General features: G+C 35.3%; 2 protein-coding genes across 2 annotated transcripts; one reads left to right on the top strand and one right to left on the bottom strand.

Annotated features, from left to right (window-relative positions):
• Positions 1-2,091: 2,091 nt before the first annotated feature.
• LOC145263616 (histone H4) lies at positions 2,092-3,534 on the bottom strand. Its single transcript, XM_080120458.1, has one exon. It carries the CDS (start codon positions 3,523-3,525, stop codon positions 3,214-3,216), a length of 312 nt encoding a protein of 103 aa, XP_079976584.1. The 5' UTR covers positions 3,526-3,534; the 3' UTR covers positions 2,092-3,213.
• An 11,617-nt stretch (positions 3,535-15,151) lies between these two features.
• On the top strand, positions 15,152-15,925 carry LOC145263626 (histone H4). The gene has a single exon (XM_080120470.1). The coding sequence runs from the start codon at positions 15,404-15,406 to the stop codon at positions 15,713-15,715; it is 312 nt and encodes a 103-aa protein (XP_079976596.1). The 5' UTR covers positions 15,152-15,403; the 3' UTR covers positions 15,716-15,925.
• Positions 15,926-19,764: the final 3,839 nt, after the last annotated feature.

Here is a 19,764-nt window from a genome sequence, read left to right as displayed (position 1 = left end):
CGAATAAAATGTTTGCATGGAAATGCAACATATTTAAAAATAGAAAGAAAAACAATTGATTCTCATTTCCTCTTCACAACTCGTACGCTGATTGGTTAATAAATCGCAGCCAAAATTTCGAGCAACAATATTTTATTTCTCGAATGCTGATTGGTTGATAAATCGCAACCTAGATTTCGCGCAAAAAAAAAGGTTGGTTTTGGAATAAAATTCAATTTCAATTTTATAGATTGCAATTCTTAAATTCTGCAATTTCCTTTTTCATTTTAATTTTATGTTGAATTTTATTTTAGTTTTAACTTTGATGCACTTTTTATTATTTTGGTGAGTCGGCCTTTTGGCCGAGATCAAAGTGTAGTATATGTTCCCAGATGCTGCGCTTTGTGACCTTTGCCCTTGTGGCAATTGGTTGTTGGTCCATGTAGGGGCAACCCGATATGGACCATCCCCTCCCCTTTCTTCACTCTACATGAACACCGATCTTGTGTCATTTTGCTTACGTGGGGAAGCAAATAAATACATACATGAAAAAAAAAAAATACTTGATCGGATGCACCCTTCCAGGATTTTAATGGCCTTTTTTTTTTTTTTATTAGGTGAAGTCTCGATTTAAAAATGATTTCCCCCCCCCCACACACACACTTCAAATTCCTAAAATTGTTTTAGTTTTGGGGAAGAAAAAAAAAAAAAAGAATAATCTATTTAATCATGAAATTACAAGAATTTAAGAAATACAAACGAATTTTTTTTAAATTATGAAAGAGTAAAACAGGGAGACTTGAATCCCCCTCCCCTCACACGTTAAAGCGAGAAATATCTAACGGGAAAACAAAAACTTTCCTTGCGCGGACGGGATTCTCCAATTTGTCAGACTTCAGAAAGGTGTTAAAAAAAAAAAAAATCACGACGGTAGCCATCTTGGTTAGAAATTTTAAAAGCGTAAAGAGTTAACATTCGAGATAAAATAAGCATTTATAAAAAAAAAAAAAAAAATCGAGCAAGTATATTGTAAAGTACCATTTATTTGATTTTTACCTTTTGGTGGAGAGGGGGGGATGTCGTTGTAGATTATAAGACATACTGCGTCGTCACATACGCCTAAAATGTTTTTAGTTCTCAATATACTTCTCTCCCTAGTTCTACTTTCGCCTTTTCGCTCATTTGTCTTTAGGGTTTGTATTACTGTACATAGATTCGAAAAAGTTGTCAAAAAACAAATATGTAAGAAATAAATGTTACCAAAAGCAAGATAAGTTACTTTTCTACCAAACTGGATATATTTTTCGTGTTTTTATTCAATGTAACATGTTTATTCAGCTCGAAAACCATACAGTGTTTACCGAGGTATTGGAAAATTCAAAATGGCGCCCGACACTCTTTAACACGGTAAGTTTGGGAAAAGATGTTATAAGTAATAAACTAGACAAAATACTGTTAGAAATTCGCTCAATATATGTTACCGTGACATAGGTTGACATATATTCGGTGTTTTTTAATAGTATTTTGTCTAGTTTATTATTTATAACACCTTTTCCCGAACTTACCATGTTAAAGAGTGTCGGGCGCCATTTTGAATTTTACAATACATCGGTAAACACCGTTTTTCCAGCTGAATAAACATGTTACATTGAATAAAAACAAAAAATATATCCAGTTTGGTAGAAAAGTAACTTATTTTTCCTTTGATAATATTTATTTGTTATATATTTGTTTTTTTGACAACTTTTTCGAATCTGTGTGTACAGTAATACAAACCCGGAGTTAAAAATAAGAATATATACAAAATACTGTTAATAACCCACCGAATATATGTCAACTTATGTCACGGTAACATATATTGAGTGAGTTTCTAACAGTATTTTGTATAGTTTATTATAACTCCTTTTCCCAAACTTACCATGTCAAAGAGAGAGTCGGGCGCCATTTTAAATTTTCCAATACATTGGTAAACATTGTATGTTTTTCGAGCTGAATAAACATGTTACATTAAATAAAAATACTAAAAACATATCCAATTAGGTAGAAAAGTAACTTATCTTGCCTTTGATAACATTTATTTGTTATATTTTTTTTTTTGACAACTTTTTCGAATCTATGTGTACAGTAATACAAAACCAGTTTTTTAGGACACTAATAATAAAAAAAAAATGTAAAAATGCGATAATATTGTACTTTTTCTGAAAACATCTGAGTAAGGAGAATTTTTGGTAAATTTTTACGACGTGCCCCAGCGTATTATAAACACCAAGCTCCCCATGTTAAAACGGCTTTCGGAATAAACACCGGCCCAACCTCGAAAGCCGTTGTTAACATGGGAAGATTGGGGGTGGTGCTTATTCCGAAAGACGTTCTTAAAACTGGCTGTTTTATATTACGCGAGGTAGAAAAAATGGATTTTTTTTACTGATTTAGGAGAGTCAACTCTCCTAGGAGTGAAGATTTCGAATAATCAATTATGGGGTTTGTATTACTGTGCAGGCTCGAAAAAGTTGTCAAAAAACTAATAACAAATAAATGTTATCAAAGGCAAGATAAGTTACTTTTCTACCAAACTGGATATATTTTTTGTGTTTTTATTCAATGTAACATGTTTATTCAGCTCGAAAAACAGTGTTTACCGATGTATTGGAAAATTTAAGCCCGACTCTTTAACACGGTAAGTTTGGGAAACGGTGTTTTGAATTTTCCAATACATCGGTAAACACTGTATGCTTTTCGAGCTGAATAAACATGTTAAATTGAATAAAAACACGAAAATTATATCCAGTTTGGTAGAAAAGTAACTTATCTTGCCTTTGATAACATTTATTTGTTATATATTTGTTTTTTTGACAACTTTTTCGAATCTATGTGTACAGTAATAATACAAACCCAAATTATGAATTAAAATTGACGTAAAAAGAAATCGGTGCTTGTGCACTTTTGCTACCGCGCTATTTTTAAATAGTTTTTCAGCTTCATATTTTTTATTATTAAATTGTAGGTGAAAGCAGAGAATAGTTAAAACACCCTCCCATAAGAATGGCTTTCAAAATAACGTTATTATTTCAGCAGGGTGGCAGTGCACAAGTACCGTCCCCCCCCCCCCAAAAAAAAAATCAAAAATCGCAAGTTTTGTAGTGTTAAAAAAAAACTTTCATAATAATTTGATGGCCCTGAAAAGGGCCGGTTTCGTGTTTGGGAAGGTCTGGTTAGGGCGTCGCGGGTTCGATCCTATCCTCCGAATCCGTACAGTGTTCGTCCTTGTCTCTTTAACGCATACACAACGTCCATGGCGGTGACCGTTTTCCTCTTGGCGTGTTCCGTATAAGTGACCGCATCTCGGATCACATTCTCCAAGAAAACCTTCAAAACTCCACGAGTTTCTTCATAAATCAAACCAGAGATTCGTTTCACGCCACCTCGACGTGCAAGACGACGAATGGCCGGCTTCGTGATGCCCTGAATGTTATCACGCAACACTTTACGATGCCGTTTCGCACCGCCTTTGCCAAGACCTTTTCCTCCTTTACCGCGACCAGACATGATGATAGATTTTTATGAGAAAATGAAATATGTAAATAAGGGTATTTATAGAATTCTTGGTTAAAGGCGGCGGACGTAGTTGACAGCATACCACGTAATATGATCATTTCTTTTTCAGCCAATCAGAATCAAGTATTTTGTTGTATGAGCTGACGAAAAAAAAAAACATGATGACTACTATTGATAATTCTCTCGATTTTCTCTTTCTTTTGATTTTTTTTTTCTATTTCAAAATAAAATTAACGTTAAAGTGTAGTACCTGTTCTGATATTACACTTTGGCTTATCTACCATCGATATACACTGAAAAAGAAATCGTTCTAGATTAAGGCAATTTTTATTTTTGTGCCAATCCAGATTGCCTATTTTATGGGAAATAGATTTTCGCTACATAAACAAAGTAAAATAAAATAAATTAAAAAAAACGATTTTGTTGTCAAACTCCCCCCCCCCCGGGTTATCTATCTATTATTATATATATAAAAGTGAACGTGTTTGTGTGTGTGTGTCTGTGTACATTTTCCTACGCAATAACTCTGTCAATTTACAGTCTACAGACTCGAAATTTGATATACAGGGTACTGAGATTTGGGAAAATCTTTGTAATCCGTTTTCGACCAGAAATTTGGATGTTAAGTGGTCAAAGTTCAACGATTTGACCTTTGAGAACTCTACCAAACTCCTCCGACAATTTTCGGTCTAAACACTTGAAATTTTAGATATAGGTTCCTTGGATATGGATCTAACTTAATAATTTGATTTGAGCCCAAAACAATAAATGTTAAGGGATCATAATAGGGGTCAAAGTTTAAAAAATTTGACCTCTGCTGTTTCTACCAAATTACTCAGACAATTTCGGGTCTAAACATTTGAAATTTTACATAAAGGGTATTCAGAGATAGGGCAAGCTTTTTAATCGGTTTGGGTCGAAAATTTGAGCTACCAATATATAAATGTATGTATGTATGTTTGCCTGTCTGCCTAAACCTTTCGACAGAGGCGACGGATTTTCACAAGATCAGTATCGTGTTTAAGCTTGACCCTTTAGACGACAAATACCGAAAAATTGGCTAAAAACATTAATTTCTTCGCTCTCAACTGGGCACTTTCTACAGGGAGAGGTCGCTTTTTTCGCCGGTATTTTCGAAAGTCATACCCTTTATTCGATTGTCTAGCCTTAATTTAAACCTACATCACTTCTGCTTTGGCAGTGGTCATAACAGCAAAGACGTCATGTTTTTTTCACCCCCGTTCTTTTCCTTTCTTTTTTTTTTTGCTCAAAACCCACCTCCAAACACCCGGGCAACGCTGGCACCCATGCTAGTATATCTATATATCTATACGCGTGAAAATATGTGTGGGGGGGGGCACTTCTCAACCTATATACTCAACAATTTTTTTTTGTTACAGACATGAAATTTGGTATACAGGGTATTCAGACATTTAAAAATTTGGTATCGGTTTTCATTGAGGAGGAAATCGTTATAGACTAGGGCAATTTTTTTTTATCTATTGTCTATTTTATGGGAGATAAATTTTTGCCACAAAAAAAAAAAATAACCTTGTGTCTAACTTTGGCCCCATCGGAAGTCTATTATATATAAGACGCAGTTGTCTGTGTGTTTGTTTGTATGTTTGTATGTCCCGGTAAAAGCCCAAAGCTACAAAACAAACAACCACAAAGTTAGTATAGTCTTGATTGGCGTTGCCCTTGATGAATAATATCTAAAACCTAGAAAATATTTATTCGTTCTCTGACAGTCGGCAGGGTCAGGTTTTGTCAGAGGTGGGAGTGTCGGTTTTTTAGTGTTATTCTCTACTAATTTTGAACGAAAAAATACCAACTACTTCATCAAAAAATCTATTCTATGGAATGGAACGATAAAATTGTTGCCCTAAAGAAAACAACACTACAGCTTTATTTTAAAATTTTTATTGAAAAAAATAATTCAGGTAACTTGATTATGTAGTAGAGCTGACATCCAATTAATGTAGCCGCCTTCAGCCTCAATCAATCAATTCAGGTAACTTGATTATGTAGTAGAGCTGACATCTATTCAGTGTAGCCGCCTTCAGCCTCAATCAATCAATTCAAGTAACTTGATTATGTAGTAGAGCTGACATCTATTCAATGTAGCCGCCTTCAGCCTCAATCAATCAATTCAGGTAACTTGATTATGTAGTAGAGCTGACATCTATTCAATGTAGTCGGGTTTAACCTCAATCATCGTTTTGATATGGATCTAGAATGGTGAGCATGTCTTTTCCATAAGTGGCGACGGAAGCTTGGCGAATACTTTGTGGATGGCGGTTATCAGGCTGGCTTTGGTTTTGTGGGAGGTCATGTTGGTGATGTTCTCGATAGATGACCAAACGAAATAGTCCAGCGTGTCCAGGTTGTGAGAGAGGACGGGGGAGGGGGCAGTTAGAGAAGGGTACAAAGTCGTAGCATTCCTTCTGAAGCCAAGCCTGAGTCTCTTTGAATTTGTGGGACAGTGCCGAATCCTCCCGCCGCATCCAGGGTTAGTCAACGGCCACCTGATTCCACCAGGTTATCACCATACTCTTTAGCACACCCAGGTACATTTTGGGGTTGAATTACAAATCGACTTCGAAGTTATATGACCTTAAACTATATCCAATGATGATGCCCCAGCTTGTGGGCTTTGGCAAGTGTGGAGCCACCCTTTAATTACCATTGCTCACAGGTCCACTCTGACCTGGAGTGGTAGTACCTGTTAGGGTCCCAACTATGGGTTAAATAGAAACCGACTTGAAAACAACAAATATATTCTATTAAAAATTTTTCTTCAAAATCTTTGGATTCAGGATTAAATAACCCGAAAAGGGTTGATATGCCGTAAAACAAAAACAACCAACCAACCAATAGGTTTCTGTGAGGTGGCAGGATGTGGTTGTCACTTAAAACCACACCAAAGACCATAACCGTGGCCAGAAACTTTGTTGAGCTGTGCCCTCAAGCATTGAACCCTCTGGATTGGCACTTGGAGGGTGCTGGCAATGGTCCTGTTGTCATAACTTGGATCTGTAGAGAGCATGAGTTGTACAGCGGCGCATCTCCAATCTCCCTCATTGAACATTGTGTCACTTTCAAACATGATAGAAGGCTCCTATCTTCAGCATATCCAGGTACACTTTAGTGTTGATTTTCAAGCCGACTTCGATGTTGTAAGGCGGCATGATGTGGATCTCACTTAAAATCACACCGAAGACCATAACTGTGGTCGGAAAGTTAATTGAGTTGTGCCCTTAAGCGTTGAACTTTAAAAAATTTTTTTTATTACATTTTCACCCCAAACAAGGCACATTGCCACTTTGGTGTAGGGGGCTACTATCAGGGGCAGCAACTACTGGCGTGCTATGTAGGGATTTGGGCAGCAATATGTCGGTTCACTTTGCACTTGAACTTCTGCACGTCAGTACAGTTGGGGAAGCAGGGACCTGGAATGGAATTCCAAAGTCTAGCGGTTCTGGGGAAGAAACTACTGGAGTAGAAAGATCTTTTACATCTAGGGATCTCTACAGTGGGGGTGGGATTTAGCTGCCTGTCGGGTTTGTCGAGGGTGTCTACGTCGTGGGGGCACAAGTGCTTGCAGTTCGTCAGAGCATTCACTATTAAAATACTTGTAGAACAGGAAGAGGGATGCAACATTTCGTCGATGGGACAGAGGCTGAAGCTTAGATGACAGTTCAGGGCCTATCAGATTTGCGACTCTCTTTGGAACCTTGTCAAGCAGCGAGAGACTAGTAGCCGATGCATCAGCCCAGATATGAACGCAATACTCCATACATGGGCGAATGGTGGCCTTATAGAACTGTCCGGATTCGTATTTTGAAAATGCATGAGAAAAAATGGCGGCTTGTTTGTCGAAGAATCTATTATATAAGTGAGAGTTTCCTCATTCTTTCGTTTATTTATACTACAGATGTGGTTCTCATAAATCTAGGGGCTTTTCCTAACACTTGATCCCTACATAAGACACGTAAATATTCAAATATTTCATTGAAATTCTCTTTTACTTCTCAAACACAAAGTTAGTAAAGAAATTGGAAACACTTTTTCTCTCCTCAATTGACCATTTCAGTACGTTACAGTGCATCTTAGAACACAATATTCGACACAATCACGTTGAAACACCGGTTCTCGCCAGATCACTGAAGTTAAGCAACATCAAGCCTAGCCGGTACCAGATGGGTGACCATTTGGGAAGGCGAAGCGCTGTATGTACCGCGAGGTAAAATACCAAGTTGAGAAACTGGCGTTGTCTATCCTCTCGAGAGTAGATGGGACTCTCTTAAGCCGTGGTAGGCATAAATAAAAAATACCCTTGATATCCCTGGCGGAGCATCAAGTATTCAGCAACGGACAAGATTTGAATTACACTACAAAACTTGTGTAGTGAGTTCAATCTAGGCTACGGCTGTGCTAGTGGTTAGGGGGTTGAGTGCATTCTTTCTTGTGGTCTTTTTTATTTTTATTTTTATTTTCTTCCTTTGAAGATTGTAACGCTGGGTATGGGGCAACCAAACCAGCTGCCAACATCGCCCCGCTTTTTATAGAAACCAGCCGAAAGCTCTTTTTAGTATCCTCGTTGTTCCCTTAAGTGCAATTGTCAGGATCTCTTTTGCACTTGGTTCACCGGGAATATTAGTTAGGTAGGACTTCAGGTTCTTCTTCATAAACCCTGTGGCACCTATGGTAACTGGTATGATTGATATCTCCTTAAGATTCCAGTTTCTTTTCATATCATACATGAGACCTTGATATTTGGTCTGTTTCTCCCTTTCAGCTCTGTTCAGACCTCTATCATTAGGGACACTCACTTCAACCAAGGTTGCTACTCTCTCTGACTTATTCCATATAACTATGTCAGGTTTGACAGCAGCATTTTCGAGGTAGGTGGCTGTAGGGATTACATGATCGTAATGTATGGTATATAGGTCATTTCCAACTGTTCTTTCAGGTTGATGTTCCCAGGACTTGCTGCTACGCTGGATGTTTCATCTTGTTTGGTTTTACTAGTGAGTAATATGTAAATCAGTGCTTCTTCATTATAAGGACGTAATCGAATAAATGACATTTTTGTGCTTATTCATATTGGCACTTTATAACAATACGTGTCATGCAATGAAAATTTTATATTCTAAAAATCATAAAAATTGATTGAGTTTTTGTTTTTGTCCAAAATAAATTTGCCGTTTTTTATCACTAAGTGACAGATGAGGCCATGTTTTTCCAGAGAACATAAGGGGAGGTAATTAGTGATTATTTTAACAGTTTTCACCTGCATTAGGGTTGTCTGCCCTTGTCTATCGATTCCTTTGACGCTTTTTTTTTTTTTTTTTTACCCTCATCGAAACAGATTAAAATTTGATTTTTTGAATTAAAAAAAAATCTGCTTGATCAAATTACATGATTTTTTGAATTTTTCATATTTGTTCCGTGTTTGGTACGTACATAATGCATACTTTTAATTGTATTTTTTTAATTTTTTATTGTATTTTCTTTATTTTTAATTGTATTTTCTTTACTTTTAATTGTATTTTCTTTTTTTTAATTGTATTTTTTTACTTTTAATTGTATTTTCTTTACTTTTAATTGTATTTTCTTTATTTTTAATTGTATTTTCTTTACTTTTAATTGTATTTTCTTTACTTTTAATTGTATTTTCTTTACTTTTAATTGTATTTTTTTACTTTTAATTGTATTTTTTTACTTTTAATTGTATTTTCTTTACTTTTAATTGTATTTTCTTTACTTTTAATTGTATTTAATTAAATTTAATTGTATTTTCTTTACTTTTAATTGTATTTTCTTTACTTTCAATTGTATTTTCTTTATTTTTAATTGTATTTTCTTTATTTTCAATTGTATTTTCTTTACTTTTAATTGTATTTTTTTACTTTTAATTGTATTTTTTACTTTTAATTGTATTTTCTTTATTTTTAATTGTATTTTCTTTACTTTAAATTGTATTTTCTTATTTTTTAAATTGTATTTTCTTTTCTTTTAATTGTATTTTCTTTAATTTAATTGTATTTTCTTTATTTTTAATTGTATTTTCTTTACTTTTAATTGTATTTTCTTTACTTTTAATTGTATTTTCTTTACATTTAATTGTATTCTCTTTATTTTTAATTGTATTTTCTTTACTTTTAATTGTATTTTCTTTACTTTTAATTGTATTTTCTTTATTTTTAATTGTATTTTTTATTTTTAATTGCCGCCATGAGTGCTAATCTGATTAAGTACCGTATTGTCATTAAAAAGCAAATGTTATCTATTTAGTTATGTCACAATTAGTTAAATACTACTGCTTTATTCCATACTAGCAGGGGTGCCCGGCGTTGCCTGGGTATGTGTAGTTGGTGTTGTAAAGAACCCCGAAAAAGACGCCTCCCCAATCCCCTATATCCATAACAAATAGCACCTTACCTGAGAATTCTACCTTCAAACTCCTCGGCCTAACATTTGCAAGCAATATGAACTGGAACAAATACATAGAGGATATTGCAAAGGCTGCTGCAAAGAAGGTGGGTTTTTTTTGTTTTTTTTTGTTTTTTTTTTTTACACAGAGATCACCACTTATCAAGGCCCGAAAGCCACTCAGGGATAAAGGTTGTTGCAAGTACATTACGTTAGTGTGGAGATTTGATGAAGTGTTTACTTAAGGGAGCGGTACATCAGGAATTTGTTAACATTGGACTTGAACACATCCAAGTTGTAGTCAGGTGAGAAGCAGGCAGACGGAGCAGAGTTCCACAGGCGTGCAGTTCTAAGAAAGAAGCTTTGTTCATGGAATCCGCGTTTTGATTTGGGCACAGATATAGAGTGGGGGAAATTTTTCACAGCGGATTCAGCTAGACGGGTGTTTTTCGTGAAAGATTAGTGAGGGGGGACCAGAGATTGGAGTTCAGACGAGCACCTGCCATGGAAATAACGATAAAACAAGGATAGGCTCGCAACGTCTCTTCTGTGGGAGAGAGGTTGCAGGGTAGAGAAAAGGGCATCCCCCACTAAGCCACGAAGTCTATTTTGTACTCTGTCAAGGCAGGATAGACTGTTTTTAGCAGCTCCTGCCCAGATATGGCAACAGTATTCCATCCTTGGACGTACTTGGCTTTTATATAGATAGAGAATTGCATCAGTAGTGAGATATCTTCTGGAGCGGTAGAAGGATCCCACCATCTTTCCAGCGACCTTGGCAACAGACTTGATGTATGCGTTCCATTTCAGATCAGGGGTAAAGGTCAAACCCAGAAGCTTGTCAAAACACGGGGCCTCACTCAGACGAGAGCCATCCATCACAATTGATGCCAGATGGGGATCAGAGCGTTGATGATGTAAGGATAGGAGTTTGGTTTTGGATGCATTAAAGGTAACCAGCCACATTTTCCCCCACTGAACCACGCGCTCAAGATCAGATGAGAGAGAATCAGAGAGAACTTTGTCATTTACAGCCTTTGATGTGTTGCCGTAGATGGTCGTGTCATCAGCATAGATGTCAACAAATGATTTAAGTATGTGTTTAGGGAGGTCATTGATGTAGATCAGGAAGAGAGTTGGGCCCACGATTGACCCCTGAGGGACTCCAGCATTTATATTGCAGGCCTCCGATTTTTGTCCATCTACCACTACTCTTATGAGCCTATCGGAGAGAAATGATTTAATGATTGAGAAAACATTTCCAGTTATACCGTAGCTGGAAATCTTGTGAAGTAGACCCTTATGCCATACCTTGTCGAAGGCCTTTGATATGTCAAGAGCAATTGCCCTAGAAAGGAAGCCTTTGTCAAGAGATTCACTAATCCTGTGGGATATAACCGTCAGCACATCTGCAGTAGATCTTGCAGAGCAGAAACCATATTGTGTGTCACTAAGAAGGTTATTCCTGCTGAGGTGGTTGACTATTTCTCTATTTAATATGGATTCCAGCAACTTAGTCATAACACACAGGAGACTTATTGGTCTGTACTGAGAGGGAGATTACTTATCACCTGAATTCTTAAATACAGGGCAAACTGATGAGGTCTTCCAGGGAGTCGGAAAGCACTTCTCCTTAAGGCAGCGCTTAAATAGTTTCGTAAGTATGGGAGCAAGTTCTGGTTGAAGCTTTTTTAACACTATAATTGGGATGCCATCAGGGCCAGTTGCTTTACTGGAATCTAGGTTCTTGATTAGCTTGGCGACCTCATGCACGGATATTTGTATGTTACCTAGCTTGTTCTGTGTTATAGGAGGAAATATGGGGAGTTGATGGCCTTCGTCGCATAGGGTAGAATTAGCTGCAAAGTTCTTTGCAAATAGTTTGGCCTTGTCTGACGCTGACGAGATGACCTCTGGTCCATTGATAATGGTTGGGATAGAACGCACATTTCTGTTCAGGATCCTATTTGTTATTTGCCAAAACTGGTGGGAACCAAGCCGCTGATCAGCTACCTTGGATTTAACAGACTGGGCATATAGCTCTCTTGCATTTTTTATTACTCTTTTACAGTAGTTGCTGGCAGTCCTGAAAGCAGCTTTAGTCTCAGTGCATCTATTACGTTGGTAGCTATGGAAAAAGTGATTTCTGTGCGCGATAGCAGCAGCACATTCTGGGGAGAACCATGGCTGGCTGTTAGGTTTTTGTTGGAATTTTTTAGATGGTATGAATTGGTCTATGCCTACAATTAACCAGGGTTCCCTCTATCGAGCTAGAAGACTACTCACACCTGAGAGTGTCCTGTACCTTTACAAGGCCACCATTCACCCATGCATGGAGTATTGTTGTGACATCTGGGCTGGTGCATCTTTCACTAGTCTCTCCCTCTTAGATAAAGTTCAAAAAAGAGTTGTCAATCTAATCGGTCCCAGTTTATCAACTAAGCTCCAGCCCCTGTCCCATCGTCGTAATGTTGCATCACTCTGCCTGTTTTACAAATATTTTAATGGAATGTGTTCTGATGAACTCGTTTCACTTGTATCCCCTCGACGTACATATCCCCGACAAACCCGCTTAGCAAGAAGATCTCACCCCTTCACTGTTGTTGTCTCTAAATGCCAGAAAGCTTTCTATTCTAATAGTTTCTTCCCTCGAACAGCTAGACTTTGGAATTCCCTTCCTGCTACCTGCTTCCCTGGCTGTACTGATATGCAGAAGTTTAAATGTATCATAAACAAATATCTTGTTAATCTTTCCTAGACATGGCCCCAAATAATAGTAGCTCCTTACATCCAAGTGGCGATATGTCTTGTAAGGTGTGACCATGAGTAAAAAAAACAAAAAAGCAGGAAGGCTCGAACCCATAACGTGAAATTAAAAAAAAAAGTGACGTCTTAACTGATGTCTCCATGGTGCGACCAGAAGTCCCGAGCGTTGAAATTAAGCGTAGTCAATCTAACTGAAACAATGGCTTTGCGAAAATGTCAGCGAAAAAAGCGACCCCTCCTTGTACAAAACTGCTCAGTTGAGGGTGGAGAAATGAATGTTTTTGGCTAATTTTTCAATATTTGTCGCCCGAAGGATCGAGCTTGAAAACACCCGCCAATCCGGTAACATAAGTGCATAAGTGCCAAAAAGTGATTTTTAATATCGTAAGCGGCACATGAATGAATGGTTTATTTTATTCTTGATACACAGTAATCATGGGATCAAAATTTTAGCAGACGAAAATTTGGGAGACAAGAGGACCAGGAGAACGTTTTTAAATTTAGTAAGGAATTAGAAAATGAAATTTTGATTAAATTAGAAAATTAAATTAAATTTAATTTAATTAAATTAAAATTAAATTAAATTCAAATAAATCAAATTAAAATAAAATAAGAAAAATGATTTTTTAACTTAATTGTTTTTATTGTGTAATAAAACAAACATTGTTAATGGCTGTTTTAGTAGAAAAAAAAATGTCTGACGTCGGCCTACTGCTACAAATTCGAAGGGGTTTGTGAACGAGAAAACCGAAAGCAAAATCAGGGAGACAATAACTACAGGAGAACCCTTTTTAATGAAGGTAGTTAAGATGTGAATGAAACTGACAAAAAAAAAATTTTTAATTATTTTATTGGAGTTATAAAAAGAAACAACTTCAGAATTTTTGGCACTTCTGCAGTATACGGATAGCGGCAATGTTAGGGGGCGATAATTCCAATTTCCTCTTGGTCAAATAACACGGCAAATAAGTAACAAAAGATTTTTTTTACATGGGGTTCACCACTTATCAAGGCCCGAAGGCCACTCAGGGATAAGGGTTATTGCGTGTACAGTAATCAATGAGATAGTATTGTAGTAATCATTAGTATTGGGGGTTTTGATAGAGTGTCTTACTTAAGGGGGTGGTTTGTCAGGAGTTTGTTTATGTTGGACTTGAAGACGTCCAAGTTGTAGTCAGGTGGGAAACAGGCAAGCGGCAGAGAATTCCACTGGCGTGCAGTTTTCTAAGAAAGAAGCTTTTGCGGGTTTGTATTACTGTACACATACTTTGTATTACTGTACACATAGATTCGAAAAAGTTGTCAAAAAACAAATATATAACAAATAAATGTTATCAAAGGCAAGATAAGTTACTTTTCTACCAAACTGGATATAATTTTCGTGTTTTTATTCAATTTAACATGTTTATTCAGCTCGAAAACCATACAGTGTTTAGCGATGTATTGGAAAATTCAAAATGGCGGCCGATTCTCTCTTTAACACGGTAAGTTTGGAAAAAGGTGTTATAAATAATAAACTAGACAAAATACTGTTAGAAATTCGCTCAATATACGTTACCGTGACATAACTTGACATATATTCGGTGGTTTTTAATAGTATGTTGTCTAGTTTATTATTTATAACACCTTTTCCCGAACTTACCGTGTTAAAGAGAGAATCGGCCGCCATTTTGAATGTTCCAATAAATCGGTAAACACTGCATGTTTTTCGAGCTGAATAAACATGTTACATTAAATAAAAACACGAAAAACTTATCTAGTTTGGTAGAAAAGTAACTTATCTTGCCTTTGATAACATTTATTTGTTATATATTTGTTTTTTGACAACTTTTTCGAATCTATGTGTACAGTAATACAAACCCGCTTTTGCTTATGGAATCTACGAACAGAAGAATATTTGAAAACAAAAACATTCATTGTATAAAAATGTATCAATATATATATTTTTAAAAACATTTATTGCAAAGTCTGCGTAAGAAAATATAATTTTAATAAAACATTTTTTGAATTTTTAAATTGAAGTATAATTGTCCCCTGTTATTTGACCGGGAAGTGCCACCTGATGACAGTTTAGTGAAACACGCCAAAAAAGATGGCAAACTGTTCGCATACTGCAGAAGAAGTGCCCTATTTTCGGCATGACAATTAAGTACAGTTGTTTTTGCTTAAAACATATTTAAAAATCGATCAGTCAACTGTATCTTTAAAAGCCTCCACTCGATCGATCTCCTATTGTTGGATTGTTTCAACGATCAACAGCAAAAAATAAAATAAAATAAAATAATAATAGTAATAATAATTTAAAAAAAAAAACACAAAAAAGCCAGTTTTCCTTTCTTTCGGTATTTTCGTATTTTTTAGTCGCCATAGTGTTATTTATTTATTTATATTTTTTAAATTTTCTGCACACTTTCAAGCACGAAAACAATCTCTGATTGGCTGAAAAATCAACAACTATCGGCACGTGACATGCTTTCTACTACGTCCGCGCAGAATGGTGAAAATTCATATATAACCTTTTTCTTTCGCATTGTTTATTTAGTCTAAAGAAAAAAAAAAAAAAAAAAATTCTAATTGGAGAATCGTTTTAATAAGTAACAAATTCAATTTGTTGAGTTGCCTATTTTTTTTTAATTTTTTAAATTGTTTCCCTAAATTAATAATAATGTCTGGTCGCGGTAAAGGAGGAAAAGGTCTTGGCAAAGGCGGTGCGAAACGGCATCGTAAAGTGTTGCGTGATAACATTCAGGGCATCACGAAGCCGGCCATTCGTCGTCTTGCACGTCGAGGTGGCGTGAAACGAATCTCTGGTTTGATTTATGAGGAAACTCGTGGAGTTTTGAAGGTTTTCTTGGAGAATGTGATCCGAGATGCGGTCACTTATACGGAACACGCCAAGAGGAAAACGGTCACCGCCATGGACGTTGTGTATGCGTTAAAGAGACAAGGACGAACACTGTACGGATTCGGAGGATAGGATCGAACCCGCGACTCCCCGAAACAGAGACTAATCAAACATTTTAAAAATTGAATTCTAAAAAAAAAAAAAAAAAAAAAAAAAAATGGACACAATGTAAAAAGTTAAAAACATCAACATTCGATCTTTTTTTTCTTTTTTCCTACCAGTTTGTTTCATACGAAAAAAAAAAACGCTTTTCAAATAAGTATTAAAAAATGTTTAATTTTACTCTTTTATTTTGTAATTTTTGGTATTCAGGCGGATTACGAACCGTGCTGAAATATTCGTATTTTTAGAAATCCATTCTTAATAGCGAGATGTAAAAAGCATTTTTGTAACTTATGTAGTTTCATTTAATTTCAAAAAGGTGGTTTGGTTTCGTGTCCAGATTCGAAAAATGGGTTTGTATTACTGTACACATAGATTCGAAAAAGTTGTCAAAAACAAATATATAACAAATAAATGTTATCAAAGGCAAGATAAGTTACTTTTCTACCTAACTGGATATATTTTTTGTTTTTATTTAGCTCGAAAACCATAGTGTTTACCGATGTATGTATTGCAAAATTCAAAATGGCGACCGACTCTCTCTCGGAGAGGGTAAGTTTGGGAAAAGTTATTATAAATAATAACTAGACAAAATACTGTTAGAAATTCGTTCAATATGTTACCGTGACATTAGTTGACATATATTCGGTTGTTTTTGTAATAGTATTTTGTCTAGTTTATTATTTATAACATCTTTTCCCAAACTTACCGTGTTAAAGAGAGTCGGCCGCCATTTTAAATTTTCCAATACATCGGTAAACACTGCATGTATTTCGAGCTGAATAAACATGTTACATTGAATAAAAACACAAAAAATATATCCAGTTTGGTAGAAAATTAACTTATCTTGCCTTTGATAACATTTATTTGTTATATATTTGTTTTTTGACAACTTTTTCGAATCTGTGTGTACAGTAATACAAACCCCGAAAAATTGGTCACGATTCAGAAATAGAACCCGTTTTCAAATGCAAGTTACTCGTCTACCTAACTGATAGTTTTTAGTGGTTTTACTCCCTGTAAAACATTCTGTTCGAGTAACAACTGTCTTCATTTACGTGAGAAACTGACACGTAAATATTTTAAACTTTTGATCATTTAAAACTAAGAAAACAAAACACTGTTAGAAGCCAGACAATAAATGTCACGATAATATGTTTGGGTTATTTTTTTTTAATTTTAAATTTTAGGAGTCAAGTCGCGGCCATGGTTCTTGTTCTCACCTCGACGCTGTTTTTTGATTCGAATAAACGTTTTAAAATAAAACCACTAAAAAATTTCCAGATAGCTAAAAGAATATCTTGCCTTTTAATAACATTTGTTTTATTTTTGATTATTCCGAATCTGTGGATCGTAACCCCCCCCCCAAAAAAAAAACAGATACCGTAAAAAATGAATTTTTCAAGTCCTATCTTTAAAAAAAAAAATAGCACGGTCCATAAACTGCATAAGTGTTGTAATGTTTATTTCCTTTTCTGTAATATTTCTTTCTGATCGTATTTTACGACCTGCCTCAGCGTAGTATCAACACCGCCAACTGGGCATGTCGTAAAAATACTAATATTTAAACGTAATTTGATCTTTTTTGTCTTTCAGATTTTTCGAAAAGTCAAGTTAAATTTTTTTAAATTAAAAAAAAAAAAAAAAAAAGTTAAAATTCAATAACTAAAGATGAAAATGAAACCAAAGTTCCTTAAACGGCAAAAACATCGTTTATTAAAATAGTCGAAAGATCGTTTTTTTTTTTGTTTTTTTTTAATGTCGTTTTAAACAAAAACAGTTCTAATGTCGAAAAAATGCTTAAAAAAATTACGAAAATTCATCAGAAAATATAGTAAAAAGTAATTGGGGGAAATTGAATTTTCCGTACATGTGAACACCTTGAACATTGCGAATACAGGGTACGTCTTTTCGACACTAGTGGTACCTATTTACTATGCCTCCCCACGGGACAGTTAGACACCAGGGTCGTTTTTTAACGTGGAGAAAAGGTACAAAAATAAAAATTGTCTCAGTCGTGAAGGATTTCTCCTCCACCGAAAGAGAACAAGAAATAGAAGTGCAGCATCTGAAGAACAGATGGTATTTATTTGCTCCCCCACCGAGCAAATTAGGCACAAGGCCGATTTTTAATGTGAGGGGGGAAGGGAAAAAGGGGACCAGCTCCCGAGAGGTGGGAAATGGGAGCTGGTTAAAGGTCAGGCATGTGGGGTTGCCCCCACATCTGGTCTTTGCTAGTCATAGCTTGCAGCATCTGAAGAACAGATACTACACTTTGATCTTGTCCCGAAGGCCAAGGATTTTCGACACTAGTGGTCACTGGTTAAAGTGCTGTTGTTTTAGACTTTTTTCTGTTTTTTTACTAAAAACACAAAAACAGTTCTACTCAATGATTTTTCGTAATTTCTGGATGTATTACTATTTTCGACATGACAATGTCGTTTCAAGCAAAAAAACGACATTAAAAATCGTTTTGCCGATTATCTTAGCAATCACCAAAATTTCTTAACATTTTACTTTTTCGGTGCAAATGCACTTAATGATCCGCGCTATTTTTTTAAATCGTGTTTCCAAGTTTAATTAAAGTTTTGTTTATTTTTATTTAATTGTAAGGTTTAAGTATAACACCTTCCCCTCCCCATGTTAAGAATGGCTTTTTAAATAACTATATTATTTACGTCCGGATCACTCTCTGCATTGGTACCACTTTTTCTAATTCCAAATTTAATAAATAATTAAAAAAAAAAATGGTTTAATTTCAATTTTTTTCTGAAAGATTTTGGATTTTGCAATAAGATTTTCATCTGATTTTTATTTTTCGTAAAACTTGCGGAGTATGCGCTGTTTTATGGTTGTTGTAAAAATGGAACAAATTTAAATTTCGTTTCGTTTTAATCCGTTTTTTTTTTTTTTTTTTTTGCCCCCCCCCCTCCTCCAAGAACAAAAGAAATAACATTCAACAATAAAAATTTTATTAACAAAAGCAAAAAACTCAGTTTGGTAAAAAAAAAAAAATTTCATATGCAAGTCCAATTCCTCGTCCACATTGGAAATGTCGGGTTTGTAGTTGTCAAAAAAAAACAAATATATAACAAATAAATATTATCAAAGGCAAGATAAGTTACTTTTCTACCTAACTGGATATGTTTTTAGTGTTTTTATTCAATGTAACATGTTTGTTCAGCTCGAAAAACATGCAGTGTTTACCGATGTATTGGAAAATTCCAAATGGCGCCCGACACTCTTTAACACGGTAAGTTTGGGAAAAGGTATTATAAATAATAAACTAGACAAAATACTGTTAGAAATTCGCTCATTATATGTTACCGTGACATAAGTTGACATATATTCGGTTGTTTTTAAATAGTATTTTGTCTAGTTTATTATTTATAACAACTTTTCCCAAACTTACCATGTTAAAGAGAGTGTCGGGCGCCATTTTGAATTTTCCAATACATACATCGGTAAACACTGTATGGTTTTCGAGCTGAATAAACATGTTACATTGAATAAAAACACTAGAAAATTATATCCAGTTTGGTAGAAAAGTAACTTATCTTGCCTTTGATAACATTTATTTGTTTTTTGACAACTTTTTCGAATCTGTACAGTAATACAAAACCGAAATGTCAATTTTTATAGGTTTTTTTGGTACGTTTACAACAAATAAACACTCAACATCATGTTTAGAACGGCTTTGGTAATAGACACCCCTCCCCCAACCAAAGTTTGGGGAAAATGAGTTAAAAATAAAAAACTATACAAAATACTGTTAAAAACCCACCGACAATGTCAGCCTGACTGACTGTCACGGTAACATATTAAGCGAGTTTCTAACAGTATTTTGTAGGGTTTTTTTTGTTTTTATGATTTTAGATCAATTAAAAACTCCGTAACAAGACAAAAAACTATGATACCCCCCTTTTTTTTTCCCAAATGTCCGCTGGAGATTCCACCGCGATGTGATAAGTCACTTTACTACGCGAACGCATCATGTAAGAAAACCCTACTGAAGGCGG

The sequence above is a fragment of the Euprymna scolopes genome, chromosome 39 (assembly GCF_053919585.1).
Source record: "Euprymna scolopes isolate OS-2025 chromosome 39, ASM5391958v1, whole genome shotgun sequence".
NCBI lineage: Eukaryota > Metazoa > Mollusca > Cephalopoda > Sepiida > Sepiolidae > Euprymna > Euprymna scolopes.
The sequence above is the reverse complement of the archived record's forward strand: the minus strand, read 5'-3'. Positions and strand labels throughout refer to the sequence as shown.

Bases quoted from the DNA above. Each gene is read 5' to 3' on its own strand.
- LOC145263616 (XM_080120458.1), bottom strand. From the start codon at position 3,525: ATGTCTGGTCGCGGTAAAGGAGGAAAAGGTCTTGGCAAAGGCGGTGCG.
- LOC145263626 (XM_080120470.1), top strand. From the start codon at position 15,404: ATGTCTGGTCGCGGTAAAGGAGGAAAAGGTCTTGGCAAAGGCGGTGCG.